We start from the raw sequence: 23,722 nt of genomic DNA, 5'->3' as shown, positions 1-23,722 counted from the left end.
TTCCTCGTAATGTCCAAATTATGTTAAAAACTGATTTAAGAACCAAGAAGCACTCATTAGCTGAAATAGATTCACAAGTTTCTCAAAGAAGGAAGTTTGCTTTGAATACATGGCAATGCGACGGTGTGTTGGCTCAGCTGGTAGAGTCCGTCTCACAACCGGGAGGTCGGGAGTTCAAGTCCCAACCGTGTCAGATCAAAAGATGGGACTTGCTGCTACCCTGTCTGGCATTTAATGATTCAAGGGATAGAGCTACATGGAACTGGCGTGCTGCAGAATGGCTGCCAGGCCAACGATCAATTGGGAAATTTTTTTTCTCGGAATATTCCTATTTCCGATTTCATTTTGAATAATAAAATATGGACTTTAAAAAAATGTGTTTTCATCATTTGACATATATCTCATTGCTACACTAGGCAAGAGTGTGTGTCTCTAAAGCGTGGTCTATTAATGTGGCGATATGTAATACACACCAAATTTCAGAAAGTATCTATGAATATAATAAGAGAATAAAGAAATTAACTTAATTCCAATTAAAAAAACAAGATCTTGATTCACATAATTTTTTTTAACCATTTACAAAATGACTAAACAAACTTCACAATCAGTTTGTGTTTATAAAAAAGGGTCAAATAACATAGAAAAAGTCAAATAACAATTAATCATCATTATCAAGAGGCATAGCATATACCAAACAATGATAAACATTATAATACTGTATTGAGCAACAAATGCAACAAGGTCATGACAATGTCAAATATATATCAACACACAAACAATTTTACCTTGCAATTAATGAGGAAAGATCATGCTAAGCATGATAAAAAAATTCATGAGAAAACTTGGGAAAAACCAATCCACAAAGAAAAAAAAAATGTTGGTCTATGACAAGGATGTCATAGAAATTCTGACAGATGCAAACACAGTACACGATGATCATGTGTCTTGGTTTGAACAGTAGGTATTAATTAACATCTCTCTCTTACATCCTTCCTCCGCTAAGATAGGGAGATCATCAAAGACCAGCACTGCTGACACTGTCAAAGTTTGTGCCGAATGGCTGTTTGATATTCTATTGTCCCATAACACAAAAGTTAGCAATTAACCATACTCTTGATTTTCACGACCGATTGTACATGTACATTCTAGTCAATGCAATCAATCGTTAAGATATGTGCTACGATCATTGCTAAGCTTTGTGTAACGGGCCCTAGGTTGCAGGAGAATTAAGAAGAAGAACTGCTAAGCAGATTTTGGCAGGCTGTCTGAAGGATTTTATAAATAAGTACTCAATGGCCCGTATTCTGAAGTCGGGTTTAACTTAAACTTAGGTTTAAAGTTGTGGTTTAAGTATGGACAGCCAATTGTTACATAAATCACTAACAGTAGGGATATGATATTTCAGCTCATTTGGCTCTCAAATCAGTCATAATTGCCTAGGAAGTATAAGTAGATAATTGTCTTCACCATCGATGAATCAGGAAAGAGCACAGTAAACATAAGAAACATACAACTTAATAAAAATTTTGACACTTTTGGCTTTCCATAATTTTAGCACAGAGTTAGACCATGGTCTAAGTTAAACCTGAATTCAGAATACGGGCCAATAAGTACAATAAAAGTGCACAGAGAAAATAAAAAAATTGCCAGGATGTCCATGAAACATTGGGAAAATTTCACATCTGGTTCACACCGAGTAGCTTAGTGACAACTTTCTAAATTTCTTTAAAAATAGAACTATGCATAGGAAATCATAGGTATGTAGCTACCTGACTTCACAAGTACATGTGCATGTTGTATCAAGTTTTGGTCAACGTAATTTCCATAATTTGACTTTTGAGACCAAATGAAATATCCCGATGCTATGTACATGGACAGTGTCTCTGTACATGGACACTGTGTCCGTGTAACAGCATTATACACCATTTTGCTCAATAACTTCATAAACGAGTCTAAATGGCCCCAAATTGCCAGAAAAATGTATGGTCTTAAAACAAATGCAAAGCTTACAAACAATAAATGTATATTACAATTAGTATTGATTTATGCTGAAATGGCAAAATTTGTACCCCAACTTTGTGGAATGACCCAAATACGTAATCATCTGATTTTAATCTCTTCACATCAAAGGTATAGATATGAAGATGGGACTTTATCATTATTTTGACTTAAGGTATGCATTCTACTTTACTATATGACACTCCAGGTGGGTGTTTCATAAAGCTGTTGGTAAGTTAAGAGCAACTTTAAGAACGACTGGTGAACCTTTGTTTTGGTAAATGGTATATTCATTGGCGATGGTTAAGCGCGTAAGAAAGGTTCACCAGTCGTTCTTAAAGTCGCTCTTAACTTACGAACAGCTTTATGAAACGGCCCCCTTGTGCATATCACTGTCTTACAAAGAGTTACGATTGATCCAATCAATCGTAACTCTATGGAAATCCATCAGTGTCATAATTTTTTCTACAGGAAATGTGCAAAATGTCCTTTGTAAACAAAGGAGAACACACTAAACTGTCAAGAAATCAATGAACTTATGGATATAAATTCACATCTAGAAATTTTTTTTGAGCAAACATGCATTGTATATGTTGACTTTGCTGGCTTTCCATAGTTACGATTGATCGGATCAATCGCAACTCTTTGTAAGACGGGCCCCTGATGTACGCTTTGCTACAGATTATTCTGCAGACTTCACATATGACTAAGTAAAACCAATCCAAATTCAATCAAAATGAAAAAAATATCAATAAATGCAATTTCTATGATAGATGAGCGAAAATTACAAGATAAAAGAAAAAAAAAAGCATTGAACTGTGCTGAAAGCTAAAGACATTCGTAAAAATATGAAATCGCTCAAATCTAACTGATTTTAAGAACTATGTGCACGCATGAATAGATTGCTGAAAATGGAGCCAACATGCTTTTGGAAAACCATTCACAACAAATCAGAAATCAATGATCTTGTAGAACTCAGAAATCATGGAAATCTAAGATTTTAACATTCCCTAGTTTAAATGAATGACTGAAGATGGATGATCAGATAGATACCACGTCTAGCAATATAATCCAATCATGCATAAAATAATGCATCATCTACAAACAACCTTATGACCCCCTCTCCCCCCACCCTCCCTGGAATAAATATAAATGAATGGATGATGCTGTAACAAAATAATTCTACCAGTCTAAAAATCAGAACACAGAGAGAAAAAAACAAAGAACTATCCATTCACTAAATCTGGAACACAAAGAATATAAAATGAAAAAGTACAGCAGCAGATAAACAAAGAGTCAATATTGCACAGAGATAAATATGACTGATGCATATTCTTTTTAATAATGGGTGGAGGCATGGGCAAAACCTTAGTTTCATCTTACTCAGATTGAGAACTAAAACCTTCCCTCCCCTTTGTGGCTTGCCGGTAAAGGGGGGGGGGGGGGCTAGAACCCAAAATCTCTTTATAATGACCAATAGGCTTGCAAATCAAGCAATGATGGTGTATTCATGAAATGAAAAAATAGAAATTAAAAGTAGTCAGTTCTGTCTAGAAAGCAAAAGTGTTTGTAATGTAATTTAACCCACTCTCCAAATTCAGAAATATAACATTGAAAGAATATTTTATCTGATGAATCTGATTGTATCTACATGCATATTTTGAGAGGCTTTTGTTATCAAAGAAAACTGATCCGCAGATTTGTGAGGTGAAAAGTGCAAGTGCAAAGTGAGAATGATTGAAGTTGATATCTGGGTAGAGTTTTATAAAGCTGTCCATTATAAGGAATGAACAACTTTACACATGAGTGGTCATCGTCATCTTTTCTTGCCCTAAAACAGATTATCTGTCATTTGTATTTCCATACATTATGCTAAAATTGAAATGCAATCATTTTGGAACATAATTCTCATTGTAAACAAGCACATGAATGCCAATTTTGTCAAATTGATTAGGATCATAGAAAGCTCACTCACAATATGTTCGAACAGAAAAATGGGATATCCATCTATCACACAAAAGAGTCACCAATCATCCATAAAGTCTTATGAAATGACCGCCTGCATGACTTTAAAACTCACTAACTAAAAAAAAATCCAACAATATCATGTTCTTGTGTTTTTGTGTGAAAGCTTTTAAAAAGAGACTAAACAATACCCCTCAAAGATGTCATGCTGACTATTGCTCAGGAATGTGATCTTATCAAAATTATAAGAATTTGTTGTCAAGATGAAGTAGTGTCATAAAATATCCAATGAAATGATGACTTTGCTCTGTAAATTCATGCTACACGTACAATATCATTATAAAATAAGATACAAAAATATGTAATACCATCAAACCATGCATGGTTTTAAAATGGAGGATTAGTTCATATGCAACACAAAATGGTAGCAGGAAGGTTTGGGGTTAGAATTTCTATCATAAAATAATCAATATGCACAAACATAAGATTAAAACAAGGCAGCAAATGGATTCGCTAAAATCTGCAATAAACGGGGAAATCAAACACATGCAAAATAGCATCAAAGGAGACTTACTTTTTGAGAGGTTTGAATATCTTTACGTTGAGCGGTTACACTCCAAATAAGTTATGGGTGGGGGAAAGATGAACAATAATGACAGCTTTGAAGTTATAATAAACTTTGAATAGGCTTGTATTTTCAAGTAAAAAAGCAAAAAATAACCAAATCTAATCACAGGCTAGATCTTCTAAGGATGTATACATATATGGTTGAAGTCTGCTCTATTACATTATCATAGTACTGTTGAGAAATGCTATGTCTAAATACCTCAAACTTCTTGCTCATTTCAAACTATTCATTTGGGCACCTCTGCAAAAAAATGAATGTTCAAATCTATATTGATGTATTTCCATTTTCCAATGCATGGATACAATTTCAAAATGAAAATAGCTGAATTTATAACAGCTCTTTTAAAGGTGGAACCTTAAGAGAAAAATTAGAAGAAATGCTCCAGCTCAGCAAAATATTAGTTGCCCTGTTTGATCACAATGGTACTAATCGAACATATTACTTAATTTGTATTAATTAGCTGCACTACTGCATAATTTCTTCCAATACTTATCAAACATTCTTGTGAAATAATCATATGAATGAATACCGGATTAAAATGTCTAATTTACTAGCAGATACGTATTAATGATAATTGTTACAGTTAAACACAACGCATGCCATCCAACTTACATTGAGTGATCACGAGAAACGGTAAATTAATGTAAGTGGAAACGAAGCCTTTCCTCTCTCCATGAACTCCAGAGCGAGGGCAGCAAACTTTCACTGGAATTAATCGATATCTGAACTACCTCTTTGTGCAAGTGAAATCAATCGTGATGTGGGAGGGTTTGTATGCGAGTGTGAGAGTGTGTAAGGGATGCAAATTGTTCAACATTTATTTGTTTGAGGAACTGATCTAAAGATGTTTTTTTTCTTTAGCAACAAACATGTAGAAATTAAAGGAACAGATATTAAAGTTAAAGATGAAGAAGAATAAATTAAAGAAAAAAAGGCAAATGTAGTTCAGGGTGTTAAAAAAATGAGACATGAACTGCCAATGGTAATTATTGAATTATGTGAACATAAAATAAAGGTATATATAAAGAGACAGGCAGGGGGGGTGGAATTGAACAACGATTTTCGTTTTCACCACTAAAAAATCAATCGCAGGTTATGAATACAAGCTTGTAATTGGTTGAAAATCCAATAGTGCTTCAAGTCCAAAGTCGCAACTACTGGGATAAACAGGCCTGTGCAGTCAAATATAACTAGGAATTTCTAAGCAGAATGAAATTTGAGCATCGTATTATTATCTTAAGCAACAAGAAAAAAACCCAAGGCTTTGTTTGGGGGCTTATATTTTGAATTTGGATGATTTAAAAAAAAAACATGAAATTTGAATGGTTAATATTCCAATATAGATATTTTCATAATTTTGTTCCTATAGCTGTACAGAACAATTGAATATGAATTTCATTACAATCAAATATTTCATGCATAATTTTAGCTTCAGCACTGGCCATACTTTTGGATATTTTTCACATGGTTGACACATGAAAGTAAGGTATGTGTAATATGTGTGAAGTACAAAGCATCGGTGACAAACAGAATGAACAAAAATATTCACAGAACTCTTCCAATAAGCCAGTTCGTAGTTCCTTTCTGCGCATGATCAAAAGATTCTACGCATGATCAGAGGAAGGTCATTTGTACTAAACTGACACTGTGGTTTAAAATCTAATGAGATAAGCACCAACTTTGATGTCTTGATTATTCATATATTCTTTTGAATTGTGGTTTTCATTTACATCCACAAAAAACAACGCGTCCACGAACGAATGGTTTTCACAGTTTGCCAAGTACATTGTGCAACATGCTATGATATGCATTCAAAGTAGGAATGCAACAAATACCTTCATAAAGTATTCATTGGTGTGCTATTCTAGTCACCTGGTCTATTCAATTTCTTCATCCTGCTATGTTAGGCAAGCTTACGTAATATTTTGCTTTGAAATCTGCCTATCATAATGAAAGAAATGAAAGGTCATTTGACCGAAAATTGTCCATGAGTAACTACGAACTGGTCTATTGGGCTCACCACCAGTAGTGGAACTAGCCAGATTAGAGACAATAACTTTGGGCCTTTTCACACATGAATCTTGAATCATCATTGTAATAATGATTGCTATTCGTCTTTAGAATCATCGGACCTTTCACTCGAAAACTGATTTGAATTCGAATTCCCGAGCGAAGGCGATATGTGTCCTTGGTGACTTGTCAATCAAAGCACTGCATCGCAAATACAAACTACGATGAGTGCATGACAATTGTATTATTATTATCTACGGAAGTGCTTGAAAGGTCACGTAAGCTCCGCCCCTCAAGATGTTTTGGAGGTAAAGCCTTTCACACGGAAAATTTGTACCGTAATTTGAGTGAAACTTAATTGGAATTCACCTCCGGAGTAGAATTTGAATTTGTGATTAGCATTCGTGATTCTAATCATGTTCTAGTTTGGTTTCACACGTGCTAAATATCGTCATTAGCCTGATTTTTCACTGGAATCATCATTCAAATTACAATTTTTTTACCATGTGAAAGGGCGGAAAGACAGGCAAACGACAGTCCAGTAAAATGGTATTGTATTGAATCCGGCTAGATTCACCACTGATTTTCACCATCAAAACTTCATTTTTGTTGCATTATTCTACTATGAGCGAGTACTGAACTATTTCTTTTCACTATTGAGCGAGGGAGCAGAATACAGAGAATTTTTCAAATAGAAAATAAATCGACCAGTATCAAGTTTTATACAAGCGTACATGAATACCATTTCACAAGGGAGCAAATAGCAAAGCTCAGTTTAAGGTAAGTTTTCATGATTTTTTTTGAAAATTAATTAGGCACACATATGAGGGGCATTTCATGCACTGTCAAAATAGAGTGATCATATTTTCATTCTTAAAGTGGCCCCCATTGCACAAAACTGTATATCAATGATAACTTCCATGGACACCTTATTGTTGATCTGCTCTCAGACCACAATATTGGTCAAGGGTACAAGTAGGTCGATGAAAGCTGAGTGACTGTCTTGACTCTCCTGGGGGCCATTTGCAGAAAGATTTGCAATCAAATGCATCTAAACAAAATTTATACACAATCTGATTTTCAGCCAATCAAACTCACGCATTTGGGAATTGTGCTCCATTTTCAAAATTGCGTTCAACTGCAATTCGTTCTGTTACAGCCCTCTGGACAACCGTAGTCGGTGATTTGTCTAATGTTTTATCCAAAGTGCCCATAGAAATAATCATACACCCATGCTTCTTGACCAATTAAAATCAAGTAAATTTATCAGATCTGACAACAAAGAGTCGATGAAATGCCCTCCTGTAAAGTACAGATGTAGAAGAACCTATACAAATTTAGGAGAATGTAATAGCCATTATTTTTTTCTGTCTAAAATGGTCAAGAGGGTCACTCGACCACCATTAACCATCTTTAAACATAACTCTAGTGAGAGTATCACTGACAACAGAACAGACAGTGATTCTTTACACAATAAGATCCAGATATTCTCCAGTGCCGACCGCACAGAAACGTTGTTAGCCTAACAGAGCGCTAACAGTAAGCTCAGTCACATCTTTCGGATTAAAGTCAAAACATTTATTTCAATGTTAAGCAATGCATTGTTGTAACATTAGGCATCGCCACCACATTACCGGTTGTAACAGGGCCTCTGTTAGTGCACTGTTAGCGCTAACAACGTTTCTGTGCGGTCAGTACAGAAACACACTCACAAAATGTCACTAAATGGCATCATTTCTCTAAAGGAGTGGGCTTTATTATATACTCAAATGCATAAATTACCAATACCAATAAATAAATGACTGAAAAATCACTGAATACATTGAGCTGTTGGAATGATGCAAAGTGACTCAGCATTCATGAAGGCACTACTAGTCCAGGATAGAAGAGGCATAACCTTGTTTTTTTATATAGACAATATTTTTTTATGGTTTCTTGTCAATTCGAGGGTGCTGATTACGAATCTGAACGATGCCACTCGTGTAACCTTGAGCATTTTCCGCAAATTGGCAAAATCCAATATGGCCGCCAAAATATGCAAATTACCCATGAAAATCATAAAATTGTCTGCACATTGGCTATGAAATGCATGAAATTGTGTGGCAGGAGTGAATTACAATCTGAAAAAATAATTTTTGACAAAATATTTATTTTCCTGATATTAAAAATGGCCGCCATAGGCCCTTGTATACTCTATCAAGTATCATGTACAATATGAATAGGAAAAACTAATTATCACAAAAATGAGCACTAAACTGCAAAAATAGCGATGTATGAACGAATTAATATATGCAAATCATCATTAGTAACAAGATATATCATTTATTATGTCATTTATGGGAACATTGCTGTATTTTGATATCTAAAATAGCCGCCACTGGCCCAAACAGTATTGCATACAATGGCAATGGGGGCCAACAAATTCACAAGAGTGATCACTAAAATGCTTATTATGAAGATTAAACGAGTGGAATACTGACTAAAACATAATAGTTAACTAAATATATTATTGATATACCATGTATTTAATGAATGTTGTATTTTTATATTCAAAATGGCTGCCAAGGGCCCTAAAAGTTTTATGCACAATGAGAAAGAAGAGAAAAGAAATCACAAGAGTGAGCACTAAAATGCATATACTGTATGTGATAAATTAATTGGATACTGTCTAAAAACGTAATTTCTAACGAAATATATCATTTAGGTTTCAAGTTTTTGTGTTAAATACTGTACTTTGACTTTCAAAATGGCCGCCATAGACATTAACTGTATTATGTACAATGCAAAGTGGGAAACCAATATTCACAGGAGTGAGCACCATAAATACACGTAATAGTGATCTATGAGTAAAATATTGTCTGAAAGCATAATTTCTATTAAGATATATCATTTATTCTGCCAGTTAGGTGATAAATACTGTTATGTTAAAGTCAAAATGGCCGCTACAGGCCCTTACGGTATTATGCACAATGTGAATGGGAACAAATCATTTCAACAGAATTTGGCTTTGCTTGGCCAAATGGTGATGCATGAGTGAAATATTGTCTGAAAACATGATTTATAACAAAATATATCATATCTTATGCAATTTAGGTGATAAATACTGTATTTCAACATCCAAAATGGCTGCCATATGCCCTTTTTGTGAACATTATTTTTCTCCACTCAAATTGCATATTATACGATAAGTGCCTATGGTGGCCATTTTCAATTTAAAAATGCAACATTTATCACCTTAATTACACAACATTATGATATATCTCGTTAGAAACCATGGTTTTAGACAATAATTCACCCTTACATCACAATTCACAATTGTATGCAATATTTAGAGTCAAACAAAGCCAAATTCTGTCAAAATTATATGTCCCATGTTACAATGTACACAGTACTTTTAGGACCTATGGCAGCCATTTTGGATTTCAAAGTACAGCATTTATTACCTCCACGACCAATATGTGATGTATTTAGTTAGAAATAATGTTTAAGACAATATTTTTACTCGTACATCACAGTTATATGCATTTTATGATTCTCAGTCTTGTGAAAATTAGTTTCCCTGTTCGTATGTTACATAATTTAGTTAGGGCTTGTAGAGATTATTTTGAATGTCAAAATACAGTATTTATCACCTATATGACAGAAGAAATGCTATAAAAAAATGTTTTCAAATAACGTTTTACTCATACAACAGGATTATATGGATGTCATAGTTAAGCAAATCCAAATTCTTACAAAATTATATGTCTCCATTCACATTGTAGATAATACTGTTAGGGCCTATAGGGGCCATTTTGAATTTCATAATACAGCATTTATCTCATGCATGACAGAAGAAATGATATGTCTTGCTATAAAACATGTTGTCAGACAATATTTTACTCGTAGATCACAATTACATGCATTTTATGTTTCTTACTCGTGTGAAAATTAGTTTCTCCATTCGCATTGTACATAATAGATATAGGGACTATGGTGGCCATTTTGAATTTCAAAATACAGCATTTATCACATAAATTGCATATTAACAATTATGTTTTTAGTCAGTATTCCACTTGTTTATCTTAATAATATGCATTTTAGTGCTCATTCTTGTCATTTTTCTGGCCCCGGCCATTGCCATTGTACATAATACTCTAATGGGCCAGTGGCGGCTATTTTAGACACAAAATACAGCAATGTTCCCATATATGACATAATAAATGATATATCTTGTTACTAATGATGATTTGCATATATTACTTCGTTCATACATCGCGATTTTTTGCAGTTTAGTGCTCATTTTTATGAAAATTAGTTTTCCCTATTCATATTGTACATAATAGTGTATACAATGGCATATGGCGGCCATTTTGAATATCAGGAAAATAAATATTTTGTCGAAAATTATTTTTTAAGATTGTATTTCACTCCTGCCACACAATTTCATGCATTTCATAGCCAATGTGCGGACAATTTTATGATTTTCATGGGTAATTTGCATATTTTGGCGGCCATATTGGATTTTGCCAATTTGCGGAAAATGCTCAAGGTTACACGAGTGGCATCATCCAGATTCGTAATCAGCACCCTCGAATTGACAAGAAACCATCAAAAAATATTGTATATAAAAAAACAAGGTTTGGTCAATTTTCTATGGGACCTATCCTGGACTATACCTACTAGGCTTCATATTTCCATCTAGTGTATGAACAGGGAGTTGTTAGGAAGGAGCTGTAACTGTAACTGTAATTTATGCAAATCCTACTAATGGGTTCTAAAGTATAACAATGGGATTCTCAACATTCCACTTGGCTTTGAACTTTCCACATCTTTCTTCTTGTGAGGTGATTTTCAAAAGCCTATCTCCAGTTTTGAATTTATATTGGTTGAAATAATGGTTAAATTGCAATATGAATTATAAAGCTCATGAATGGTTTGTGTTAGAAATAGGACACCTAACAAGTTTCTCTAATTAGGTACTATGCCTATATCGTGATTTGTGTACTAGATTCGATCAAAGGAAAATTTGATGTACAATCTGTTGAAAATAGTATCAAATTACAGGAGTTTGCGTCCGCTCATGAAACACGTTACACATTTGACCACTGAAAAAAAAATCATCAAATGGGAGAGCGAACAGTTGCCAAAATATGATGTTCTGATGCGCAAGCTTCAAACACTTAATATTTATAATATATATCTATTATCTAACCAGCTGGTTAACAACCAAACGTTAGCACATAACTAAGTTATTGGCAGTGTCAAGCAGGGCATGAGGAAAGCAGATTGACCCCTTATAACAACTCCCTGGTATGAAGATATGAAATGATAGGTGATGAAAGTACTAGATGACTTAATACTTTCAAAGACAGCATTTTACTTTATAACCAAATTTAGAATTCAATTCATGATTTAGTAAAATCTTTTGCCAAGCAAAAAATTTTGTTTTTCATTTTCACAAAGAGCTGACTGCGATGCTAAGTTCAGTTTAAATTTCTAGTAGCATGTTTATTAGGCAGCTAGAATGGGAAGATTTAAATGAGATGTATAAACACATAAATATAAATAAATACAAAAATCAAACGTTGGTGGTTATCATTTAGCACCTATAAATGCACAGAAATTCTACAACAACAATATAATTATAATAATACCAATGATAATAACGATAACAAAAATAATAACAGTAATAATAATAATAATATTAATAATAATAAATCTTCTAATTATCAATTTACATCTAAAAAAAATTAGCATTGCACTAACACACAAAATTGCCTATTTTCAAATGTTTTTGATGAGCTTTCTAGCTGGGTTGATCAAAATTCCAGGTGGCCGCTCCATAAAGTTGTTTTTAATGCCAATGAGCCACACCAGATTTGAACAGCACCAGCCCAAGGACCACAAACTACTCAAATAGTTCCTGGATCTTTACCCAGGATGCAACATTGTTCCTGGATCTTTACCCAGGATACATTATTTTGATAATGATTCCACATTTCTTTACATCATACCCCAATACCTGCCAAAAAATATATTTAAAAAAAACAAACCTACCGGTAATCCCTATATCCAATATCTAACCTAATACATATAACTCACATATTTTTTTTTTTACAAATACTTGAATAACTTAATAATTAATTAATTTAAATATTCGCAATTGTACTTATTTGATTGGAAATAACATATTTGATATACAGCATTTTGTATGTAATTCCATTGGTATTGTAGTCTATTTCATTCTGTATATGTGCATATGTATTTGTAACTTTTTAAACCCGATGTGAAAGGAATTTCCTACAAAGGACAATAAATACATTCAATTCAATTCAATTCAAATATTGGGACAAAAGTTTCAATAAATAGATACACAGAGCAATTACCTGTAGTTAAACACGTGCAGAGGATTTCGAAAAGGTTATCCTGCCCCTTTCACTAACAACTGGTAAACTTTCAGACTAAACGCGTTGACCTTGGTTTCCTTATGTACATGTCTATATCCCAAATATAATATCTACCAGGGGAATGAAATACACATTTCCAGATATTTACATCTTCAACTGATGATCTATTCTACTATACATCATGACCATCTATATATACAAAAATATTGAATACACTTTGTAATCGCCAATGATACAAAGAAATGTATCATTATGAATACTGGGCTGAGAGTTGGAAAACTATTATAGTTATAATATTTCATTTCATTTCATTTAGGTTTTATTTCCACAAATCCGTTATGTTACAAAACTTTGATAACTTAACTGACATAACTAAGCTGAGCAACCATTACACACGTAGACTATATAAGTATAGATAGCAAGCATTCTTAATCACTACATATTAATACATGTTTAAATACATTAAAAAAAAACGGAAAAGCGGAGGAAACCTTAGAAGCAGAATGCTTGTAGATAAGGTTCCCTTTTTTATACATTACATTTGACATTACTACTTAGTAATAATACACGTGACAACATTTTATCAATTAAATTACACCCACAAAAACAACACAACACAGAAACGTGACAAAAAACAAAGAAAGAAAGAAACGAAGAAAAAAATAAAAAAATAAAATAAAAAATAAAGTAAGCAGCTGCCATCCAACAGAATTTAAGAAACTTCTGGATAATAAGCTCTATGGACAAAAATGCAATAGAGCATGCCAATAAATAGCAATTTCAGTTTGTTTCATTATATCGAAGAAGAAGCTTTGCTTTCAAGTGATGTTTGAAAATATTATAATTTTGTAGTTGCTTAAGTGTCATATCCAAGGAATTCCAGTAAACTGGACCAGTATATACTATCGTTCTTTTCCTAATATTAATAAGCTATATCCAAAGCAAATACCGTACAGAGATGAAATAGAAAATTAATTTTATACCAAAAATGAACTAAAAAAATGTACATGTACATAAAAGTTTTAATAGAAAACATATCTGTCAGATGGTTGAAAAAGTTTGTCAAGGAAGCTTAAATGATTACCTTTTTTAATAGCATTTTGAATCTTTTTGTATTGTTTTTTTAATTTATTCATACTTGAAAGGAATAAAAATTTTATCCACAGGAGCAGTAACAAAGTTGGCTCGACTGAAAAATTATAATTAAAATTAATATCTGATAATATGACAGCGATCTAGCATATTTTATACGATTATCATCGAAATATATATATATATCATTCTATATTTATAACCACTGGACATGTTGCACAAGTCTTATTGTCACAATTATTATGTACAGTAAATTAACATTTACCACCTCTGTCATTCCAGTGGTTAATTTCTATGTTTTATTGTTAATCCATTGCTCTCTGAATTGTTATGTATTCTTGGAATTATCTTCCATTTTCACAACAAATAATAATGATAATGCTAAGAATAAGAAATAATTTAAATTACATGTACATGTATGTTTGTTAATGTGGATTGTACAATGGCAAGAAGTCAATATTAAGACACCATGGTGGCATGATATGTAAAATAAAAAGCTTTGAAGAACAGAAAGCAATAATAAGGCAAATTTAAGAGTCAATTAAAAGCCAAGCCCAAAATTTTTAAACTAAAATAATACCGTTAGTCTGCGTAAGTTAACCTTCTACAAGTTGAATAATGGCAAGATTCAAATTAATTTATCAAATTTGATTTGTGCAAAACATGTACTATTTACTATTCCTGCATCAAATTTCGTCTGAGTCCAACATATTTTTCTGGTCTAAAGAGATTTGACTTTAATAGGCAGACTCACCTGTGATTAATACAGTTATGCTGTGTAACATCTATAAAACTTAATATAATCATATAATTCTTTATACAGTCCCACCAAAGAAACTGACTCCAGACCGGCAAATGCTCTTACGTTATTAACGATGAGAGACCATCGTTTGGTTTGGAGTCGGTTTCGGTGGTATGACTAAAGCATTATGTACATGTAGAAGGAAGAAGCACACTGTTCCAAAGCACCAAATGATGAGAGGCAAGACAAATTTGTGTAGCATAAAAAAAACTGGCTAGTAAAAGTAAATAATAATATTTGTATTTGACATCTATACATGTATAACAGACATATCCAATATGTTGAGCAATGAGCTCTGGACAACATGGAGCTGAGTGATCAAGTATACTGCCTAAATCATAAAAATAATTCCTTCCATATATTTACACTCGATGGAGAGAGGCAAATGTAGATTAATGTCTTCCCAATTGACATTAGTGCTTAGGTGGGATTTGAACCCTGGACCTTGTGGTTCTATGGATTCTAAACAGTTGATGATGGATTACTAGTCATCTCGGGTCAAAATAAAAACTGTTCTTACTCGTCAAATGAAAAAGAAAAAAAAAGAAGAAACTTGTGACCCCGAATTATGAATATTCACCATGCAGGATTAATTCTGGTGGTTATACATGTAAGGCATAGGAAGAAGTGTTCTATAATAAACTTCACAGTTCATATAATAATAAACTTAATATCCACTCGACCGAGGTAAAATATTTCTGCGATATGTGGTAGATACGGTATACCTTCTGAATCATAATTAAATGTTGACAAAAAGTGAGAAAAAAAAAACATATTATGCTAAAATAATTCTGTGGTGAATGAAATCACATTTGGTCAGGAAAGAGTTGGCCACAAAAGAGTACCACTTGTACTCTGATTTCCAATGGAAATATTGGAAATCTGAGCCAGATGAAATCTCTACGTATCAAGAGCACAGTTATGGGAAAGTATATGAAGTTCAAATGGAAAATATGAATATGAATCAAGTAAAAACTGTGAGGAAATGGAATACATGAAAAAGGGGAAAAGTGGAATTTAGAACTGAAAGATACTTAATGAAAAACATGAGAGGAGGTATAATAGAAGAGTTTTATTCAAAGAGGCCAGAGAGCTGACTGACCCGGCTGGCACGCTTGATAAGAGGAGCCGGGGTAGGACTTACGATTGCTGCTGGCGAGCCTACTCGAAGACTCTGGACTTGGAAATGCATCGGGTTCGAGGCGTTGCGGATGACGGCCACTGCTTGATCATGGGTCGCTTCTCGGAGGTCACATCCATTGACCTGAAGGGGGTCAAGGGTCCAGGGGGTATAAAAGATATGAGAAACATGTTAGAATAACTATTACCATGAGATGGAAATGTTTTACAACTTCTTGTTTTAGAAAGGAGACAGTTGAATAAAGTGAATGTACATATATAAAGAAGAGTATTTCCTTCATCTACATGTATAGCAAGAAATTAGAGATTAAGGAATCTTGATGACACTATTAAATGAACAACTATACATATCAAGGGTATTGTATGATCATAAAAATCACACCCCCTCCACCGTTTTCATCACCATCATCATCACCATCATCATCTTCATCATCATCATATCATCATCACCATCATCATCATCATCCTCCTCCTCATCACCATCACCACCACCACCACCACCACCATCGTCGTCATCAGCCAGCACCACCACCATCGTCATCAGCATCGCCATAATTGCCACCATCATCATCACCATCCCCTTGCTTTTATTCTTCCTCATCAACTTCATCATCATCATCATTATCATCATCATCACAACCACCACCACCAGCACCACCACCACCACCACCACCACCACCATCATCCCCTAGCTTTTATTCTTCCTCCTCCTCCTCCTCATAATCATCATCCTCTTCATTATCATCATCATCATCATCATCATCATCATCACCACCATCATCATCCCAATGATGACCAGCACTCACCTCTAAAATCCTGTCCCCTGTTTTGAGTTGTCCCGTTTTCCATGCTGGGCTGTTCTCAAGAACATGTTTGATGAAGATGCCTTGAACCACCTGTCCATCTCCTCCTGCACGTCCTACAAGAATAGAATAAAGACAAAAGTATTGGATCATCAAAGGTGTCTCTTTAAACTACTGATCTGGGGGATGTTTCATTTTCCTAGTTGTGATTTGTATATCCCTAAATTAGTCAGTGCTGAAACAAATCAGTCTCTTTTCACATTCACAGCACCAAGAAAAATGATTCAATGCTATCATTAGTTTACTTCTGATTTAATCAACACACTAATGCGGTCTTATTTCCATTTGACGAAGTAAAATCAATAGTAGAAGAAGAGATAATTAGACCAACTGGGGATTAGACTAAATGAGAATTAGACCAAGTGAACTGTAGACCAAACAGCATTTCTTAAGCCTATGTGGTATTAGATTATCTGAGAAGTAGAATAACTTCTTGTAGACACAGTGAATATAAACATTTGAAAGCACACACCAGGGCAAAGGGAAATCCCCTAACATAGCCAAGGGAAATCCCCTGCTAGAGCCAAGGGAAATCCCCTTCAAGAATTCTTCTTGATACATACCTCCTACTATGCTGATACCGAGACTCCGCCCTGGTTCCTTAGTTACGGTGACCGTCTTCACATCTTCCCACTCACTCTCCTCTGAGGGTGTGGCCTCAGTGGGCGGAGTCATGCTCGGAGGGGTTGTCATGGTAATGTCCATACTGGAATTTGGAGTGACAGATGGACTACTGCTTGTAAAAAGAGAGGGAAAATACATAAATGCAAATTTTATTCTGTCAGTCCGAAGGTTAGAGCATTTCTTCTTATGAGTACCATTCTTTTCCTTTTTTCTCTTTATAATACTTCTTCAAGTTAACTTAAAACTCTGAAATACTGACCTCTTTCTTTATGGAGTATCTTCATCTTTATCATTATCTTTATAAGTATTATCAGTATAATCATCAATACCATTATCATTATCATAATCAATATCATTATTATTATCATTATCAAATATTATCCTTATCCATATCATCATCATCATCATCATCCTCCTCATTATCATTATTATTATCACCACCACCACCACCACCATTATCATCATCATCATCATCGCCATCATCATTGAAATTATCATTATCATCATCATTATCACCATCATTATCATCATTAATTTCTTGTACCTATCTGTTGATCTGACGACGCTGGATGACCGTGATGTTCTCAGGGGCGGGGTACCCATGGGGGAACCATAAGATGACTCCAACAGACTGGCTGCCTTGGTAGCTGGGATGTACGTCACTCTGAAAGATTGATATAATCAAATATTTCATGGTGGAGAAGGAGATATGACAAATTATACAACTTGATCCAAGAAGATGGAATGAAATTATCAAACCAAGCCTGAGGAAAGATAGCAAACACATTCATATTGCCGATAAAGTCATAGACCATTTCATCATCTGATTATTAAAGGTGATCATTTGCTTTGTATTCCATATTGGAAAAGATTTGATGAGGTAAAAGAGATTTCATTCAGAAATTGTATGAGTGTCATTGAGCGATAATCTTCATAAAGAATCAATGTATGTCTGCACGTCTGAACATATAACCACTGTATCATGGGTAAGTGAAACATTAAATGTGCGGTGTTATCCTGATGTTTCGGCAAAAACATAAGAAAAAAACAAGAATTTTATTCCACACTTCTATGGAATGCTAGTGTTAAGTTTATTTCTTTATTAATCATGACAAATATAATGTATCCCATAATTCATTGAAAATTCATTATATACTCATAACCATTATTTTTTCTGATACAATATTGGGGGGATAACTTTTGTTCACAAGATCAAAATAGTTTATACTTGGTGAATGGGATGGCGACTAGCCTTCCATAAAAGTCTGGACTCAGTAAGCCTGGGGGTAATTCAACTACTGCTATAAGAATACCACCCCATAAGTATCAAATAATGAGTGGGTGGGTGATTCGTAAAGCTGTTCATATAGTTACACATGACTGGAACATGTTATTAGTTGCTAAGTCAACTACGTACATGTACATTGTAGGACATGCCATTTAGCTTCAGAGAGGGTCGCCCATCACGCGTAAAGTCATTCATAACTTAAGAACAGCTTTATGAAACACCCGCCAGGTTTGTGAAAAAGTGTATTGTGTAAATCTCACGTGATATCTGTTCCCTGCATGAAGCTCCGCCTTAGGACCCCCCTGGCCGTGTTGTTGCTAAGGTTACGCATGCTCTCTCCGTTCACTCCAGTGATGTAATCACCCATTGACAGGCGCCCGTCCTGCTGGACACACCCACCGCGGATTATAGACTTGATGACCACGCCGTTGGCCTTGTCCGCACTGACCGTCAAACCTTAGCATTGGGATTCAAAGTTTTGATTACGAGAACACGAACACTAAGGAATGCAATTCAAATAAAACAATAACAGGAGTAATGAGAGAAGAATGACGAGAATAAAAAGACAAAGAACAGGAACAGGAAAGAGAAGACAATAATAGAAGAATTACAGAAAGACCATGTACCTATTGAATAATTCCATTATTCCTTCTCACTGGGGTCACCAAAAAATGTGAGGTTCAAGAGATGTTGGATGGAAAAATTTCATATCAAAGTAAAAGCTAATTAAATTCAGATATTGCTAAGTTTTTAAGGAGAGACCTGTGGGTCACGCAGATTCAGTTATCTTTCACATAACAGACACAGGTGACGCTAAATAATAATAATAGGCATTTATATAGCGCCATCTATCAAGAAATATTCTATTCCGAGGCGCGTTGTTATTAATATTATTATCCCAGCTTTAGCTCGAGCTGCCTTTCAGCGCTCATGCATTCAAGGAATTAATCCTGCCGGGTACCCATTCACCTCAACTGAGTCGAGTGCAGCACAATGTGGATAAATTTCTTGCTGAAGGAAATTAAGCCATGGCTGGGATTTGAACCCACGTCCCTCTGTTTCAAAGTCAAAAGGCTTTTCCATTGGGCCACAAGTGCCAAACAAATAATAATGGTGTCACACTCACCTAGACCTGCGTTTGTTCTCTTCAAGACAATGGTTTCTTCCAGGGTTGGAGGCAGGATCACATTAGAAGACTTCCTCCTACCGATGGGTGGTGTCGACCTCATCGGTACCATCTTAGCCACGCGTTCATCGGAACTACGCTCCTCGAGTGACGCCTGTCGGTGATGGGAGAGAGTGATTGTAGCACTGGAGCTAAACGTACTGGAAGGGGAAAACCCTTTGGAGCCTGGAGGGGAATACCCCCTAGGTCCAAGGAGAGAAGCGGGGGTGGAGCGGGGCGAGGAGGGACTGGTAGCAAACCGGTTCTGGCGGAGGATGGGCTTTGGAGGGGGCTTGGGTGGGGTGCGCTTGGGGTGGGGAGGGGTGGCGGGTGCCGAGGGCTGCTTATTATTAGTTATATGACAAATGATAATTGTTATTAATGAGCGGAGGGGGGTTTGAATGGGTGCATTAGGAGGGAGGGTGTAAACCACATATTTAGGATGATATGTTAGCACAACATCACATAGGAAGTGGAAATGATACAGGAATTAAACAGAATAAATTAATCAACAAATAAATGGTTTAAAAGTATATAAATGATTAAAAGAAAAAAATGACCACACAATCAAACAAATTTAATATGTTTAATCAATAGACAGCCACACAGATGCAAGATTAGTTCAGAATTAAAAGGGTTCCATTTTGGGGAAAAGAAAAGGTTGAATATAAATTTTGGAAGGAGCAGGGAAAGCGAAGGAAAGCGATAGATGGGGGGAAAAACCACAGAATGAGAAGCGAAGATGCAAATAACAGTAAGTACATCTATATCTGTGACCAACTCACATGATCAAATGGATAATGAATGCAAATCAAATATCATAATGCATAAATGTCAAAATGTATTATATCAAGCAACTAAATTAAATGTATTGTCATCGTGTAATCAAATCAAATTATGATAAATTGTTTAAATTATCACACATTTTGATCAAATGAATCCTTGAAGTTTACAAAAAAGTAAAATCTTGCAAAACAACAAGAGGACAAAAAAATAATAATAAAAAGATAATAAAAAGGAAAAGATACTAACAGATAATTCACTGGTCAAAGCATATGCTACATGTGGGCAATTGTCTTGTTTTTTAATACCAAATCACAGCAAAGTGGACATGATATTCATTTTTTTTCCATGATGTGAGAGTGACAAATTTCATCAATCTGCAATCCAAACATTGTGTGTTTACAATCAATGTTACACTATACATGTACATGCATTAAAGGGGAATCCAACCCAAATAAAAACTTGTTTTTATAAGGAAAAGAAAAATCAGACAAGTTGATAGGTGAAAGTTTGAACAATATTGGACAAACAACAAGAAAAATATGAATTTTTAAAAGTTGCAAATATTGGTAATCACTAAACCCATGGAGACTTCAAATTGGCCGCATATGGGATGTCATAGTGATGTAAGGCAAGGACTACTCTTCCATGTACTCCAATACATATATGGCTAAAATGTAATTTTTCCCAAAAGTTTTACTTCAAATTATATTTTTCTTTCATGAGGACATTAAACAATATACTACCTGGGTTATATTTAGATTACTGCCCCAATGGAATGGGTACTTAAGAGAAAACCACAAATCCCTGATAATAAAGTACATGGCCTATGGGAAAGTTGTCCTTGCCCCTTGTCATAATTTACTTACCCAGTTGCCAATTTGAAATCTACATATTATTAGTGATCTCAATTTTAAAGCAGCTATAACTTTCTTATTGTTTGTCCGATTTCTTTCAAACTTTCACCATTCTGTTTAATTTATTTTTCTCCTTCCCAACGCAACATTTTATGGCCAAGGCTGGATTCCCCTTTAAAGACTTTATCATAGTTTTGTAATCATCTCAGCACATCCAGAATGTTCAGAATATTTTCATTTCAATTGATTCATAATAAAAAAAAAGAAATTCCTTGAAAGCTAAAGTGCCTGATCAGGGTTGCCGTACTAAAGCCAGGTAATAATCTGTAGCACTTGGAAAAATTTGTATTAAGTGCTATATAAATGTTGCAAATTGATATTATCATTATTATTATCATAATGTACATGTGATGAAGTGTTGCATTGTGTCAGTGCAAAAGCCTATGAATAACATGAAAGCAAGTATTTTTTTTCATTTCAAAAGTAGATCAAAAAGCCATGTCCTTTTATAAAGATTAATTACCAAAAGGTAAAGAAAGATCATTTTAATATCATTAAGTAGGAAGGGATATCCATGCATGGTAGTTTAGGCCAGAAATTTCTCATCAAAGTTTTGCTAATAGATAAAACTACAGAGAGCAATAAAATACTTGATAGAAGTAACATTTATAAGTTAAATATGGGGAAATATTAATAGCACTGATAGTATCAACGATTTTTCATATAGCGGGTTGCCAAAATTAAATGAGACAAGAGATATCACATATACAAAGATCAAAGAAATCAGAGATATATTACACAGAGATCATTTTGTATGCTGCATTCTTATTTCTATACAATCTTATTAGATTCTTTTGGCAGGATGGGCTCAAAATTAGACCAATATCAACTTAAAATAGATGCAAAATATCAGACAACATAAAGAGTATAAATAATGATACATTACACATCACACTTCATTGTCTGCCTAATGTCGTTATACGAATATGGAAAACATTCAGAGCAAAAGTGTAGAAAATGAATTGTGCGAGCACTAGGGACAGTGATTTTTTCATTTACCAGTACCGGTACATCAATACAGAAAATCCGTTCGGGTTCTTTCATTTTCATGTGAAAATTAATCTAATATAACTTTGCAAAACGGTATTCATGTTTCTGCTGTGTACATTTTCTAAGACAAAACGGAATTTCCATTTTTAGATTATGTTTGAGCTAAATCACAGGTTTCCAAGAACGGGAAAGACCATTTTTTCATTCAATAGTGAAATCACTGTCCCTTCAAGTGATGACAAAACTAAATGATTCACAGCAAACTACAGGATTTGCATAAGATCACTTATAAAAAAAAATATGGAAGGGAGCCATGGCCATGAGAGAGGTGGGGGGGGTTGGGAACGGACTTTCTCACCAGATTCGATTAATGGCTCGTATTCAGAAATCCAGTTTAAACTCTGGTCTAAAGTTGTGGTTAAACTATTGATTGCCAAATGCTACACAAGTCCCTAAGAGTGTACACAAAGTTTCTATTTGTCAGTACATTTGGTGTCCCATTCATTCACAATTGTGTGGGAATAACAAATGAAATATTTTTCTTCGCCATTAAAACATGAGGAAAGTATACAGTGAAAATACGAAATATAAAATGTATCTTTTTTAATATTTTTGGTTCACCTTTTATTTTTTTAGTACAGAGTTAGACCACAGTCTATGTCAGACTGGACTTTAGAATAAGGGTCCACAAATCTATGAATACCCTTAAGTTGTTTATATTATCTTCCATGCATAGTTTTCTTCAACTTTCCCCCAGGCATCCAAAGCAGCAAGTAATCATTCAAGCAGAATAAATCTTCAAAATACCAATCTTAATTTACAGCAAAACAGACATTATAATGAACAGGTTTAATATTATGCTAGTTTCTGAGCTTTTTTTTAAATTCCTTTTCGCACCAGGCAAAAGCAACAATAATCAAGATTGGGGGAATTAAGCAGCGATCTCTCATCCAAAGTCAAAAAGTTAAATGTTTCAAATAAATCTCTGTTAGTTCATATCAAAGTCAGTAATAATAAAATGGCAATGTTATGCATAGAGTGATATATTATACAAAGTTATTCATTCTA

At 34.4% G+C, this 23,722-nt stretch overlaps 1 protein-coding gene across 4 annotated transcripts in view; it reads right to left on the bottom strand.

Moving 5' to 3' along the window:
- The window catches only part of LOC129270809 (multiple PDZ domain protein-like), a 75,551-nt gene that overhangs the window by 20,354 nt on the left and 31,475 nt on the right, over nt 1–23,722 (bottom strand). For 2 of the 4 annotated variants that reach the window (XM_064106737.1, XM_064106738.1), the window contains exons 17-22: nt 19,926–20,304; nt 19,060–19,255; nt 18,056–18,175; nt 17,451–17,620; nt 16,831–16,943; nt 16,029–16,148 (exon numbers count right to left, since the gene is read on the bottom strand). In XM_064106737.1, coding sequence (XP_063962807.1) covers nt 16,029–16,148; nt 16,831–16,943; nt 17,451–17,620; nt 18,056–18,175; nt 19,060–19,255; nt 19,926–20,304 — 1,098 coding nt within the window. The remainder of the gene's footprint in view (nt 1–16,028; nt 16,149–16,830; nt 16,944–17,450; nt 17,621–18,055; nt 18,176–19,059; nt 19,256–19,925; nt 20,305–23,722) is intronic. The other 2 variants (XM_064106739.1, XM_064106740.1) reach the window with 1 other exon arrangement.

This window comes from Lytechinus pictus, chromosome 11 (assembly GCF_037042905.1).
Source record: "Lytechinus pictus isolate F3 Inbred chromosome 11, Lp3.0, whole genome shotgun sequence".
NCBI classification, from domain to species: Eukaryota; Metazoa; Echinodermata; class Echinoidea; order Temnopleuroida; family Toxopneustidae; genus Lytechinus; species Lytechinus pictus.
This window is presented reverse-complemented; position numbering and strand designations above follow the sequence as displayed.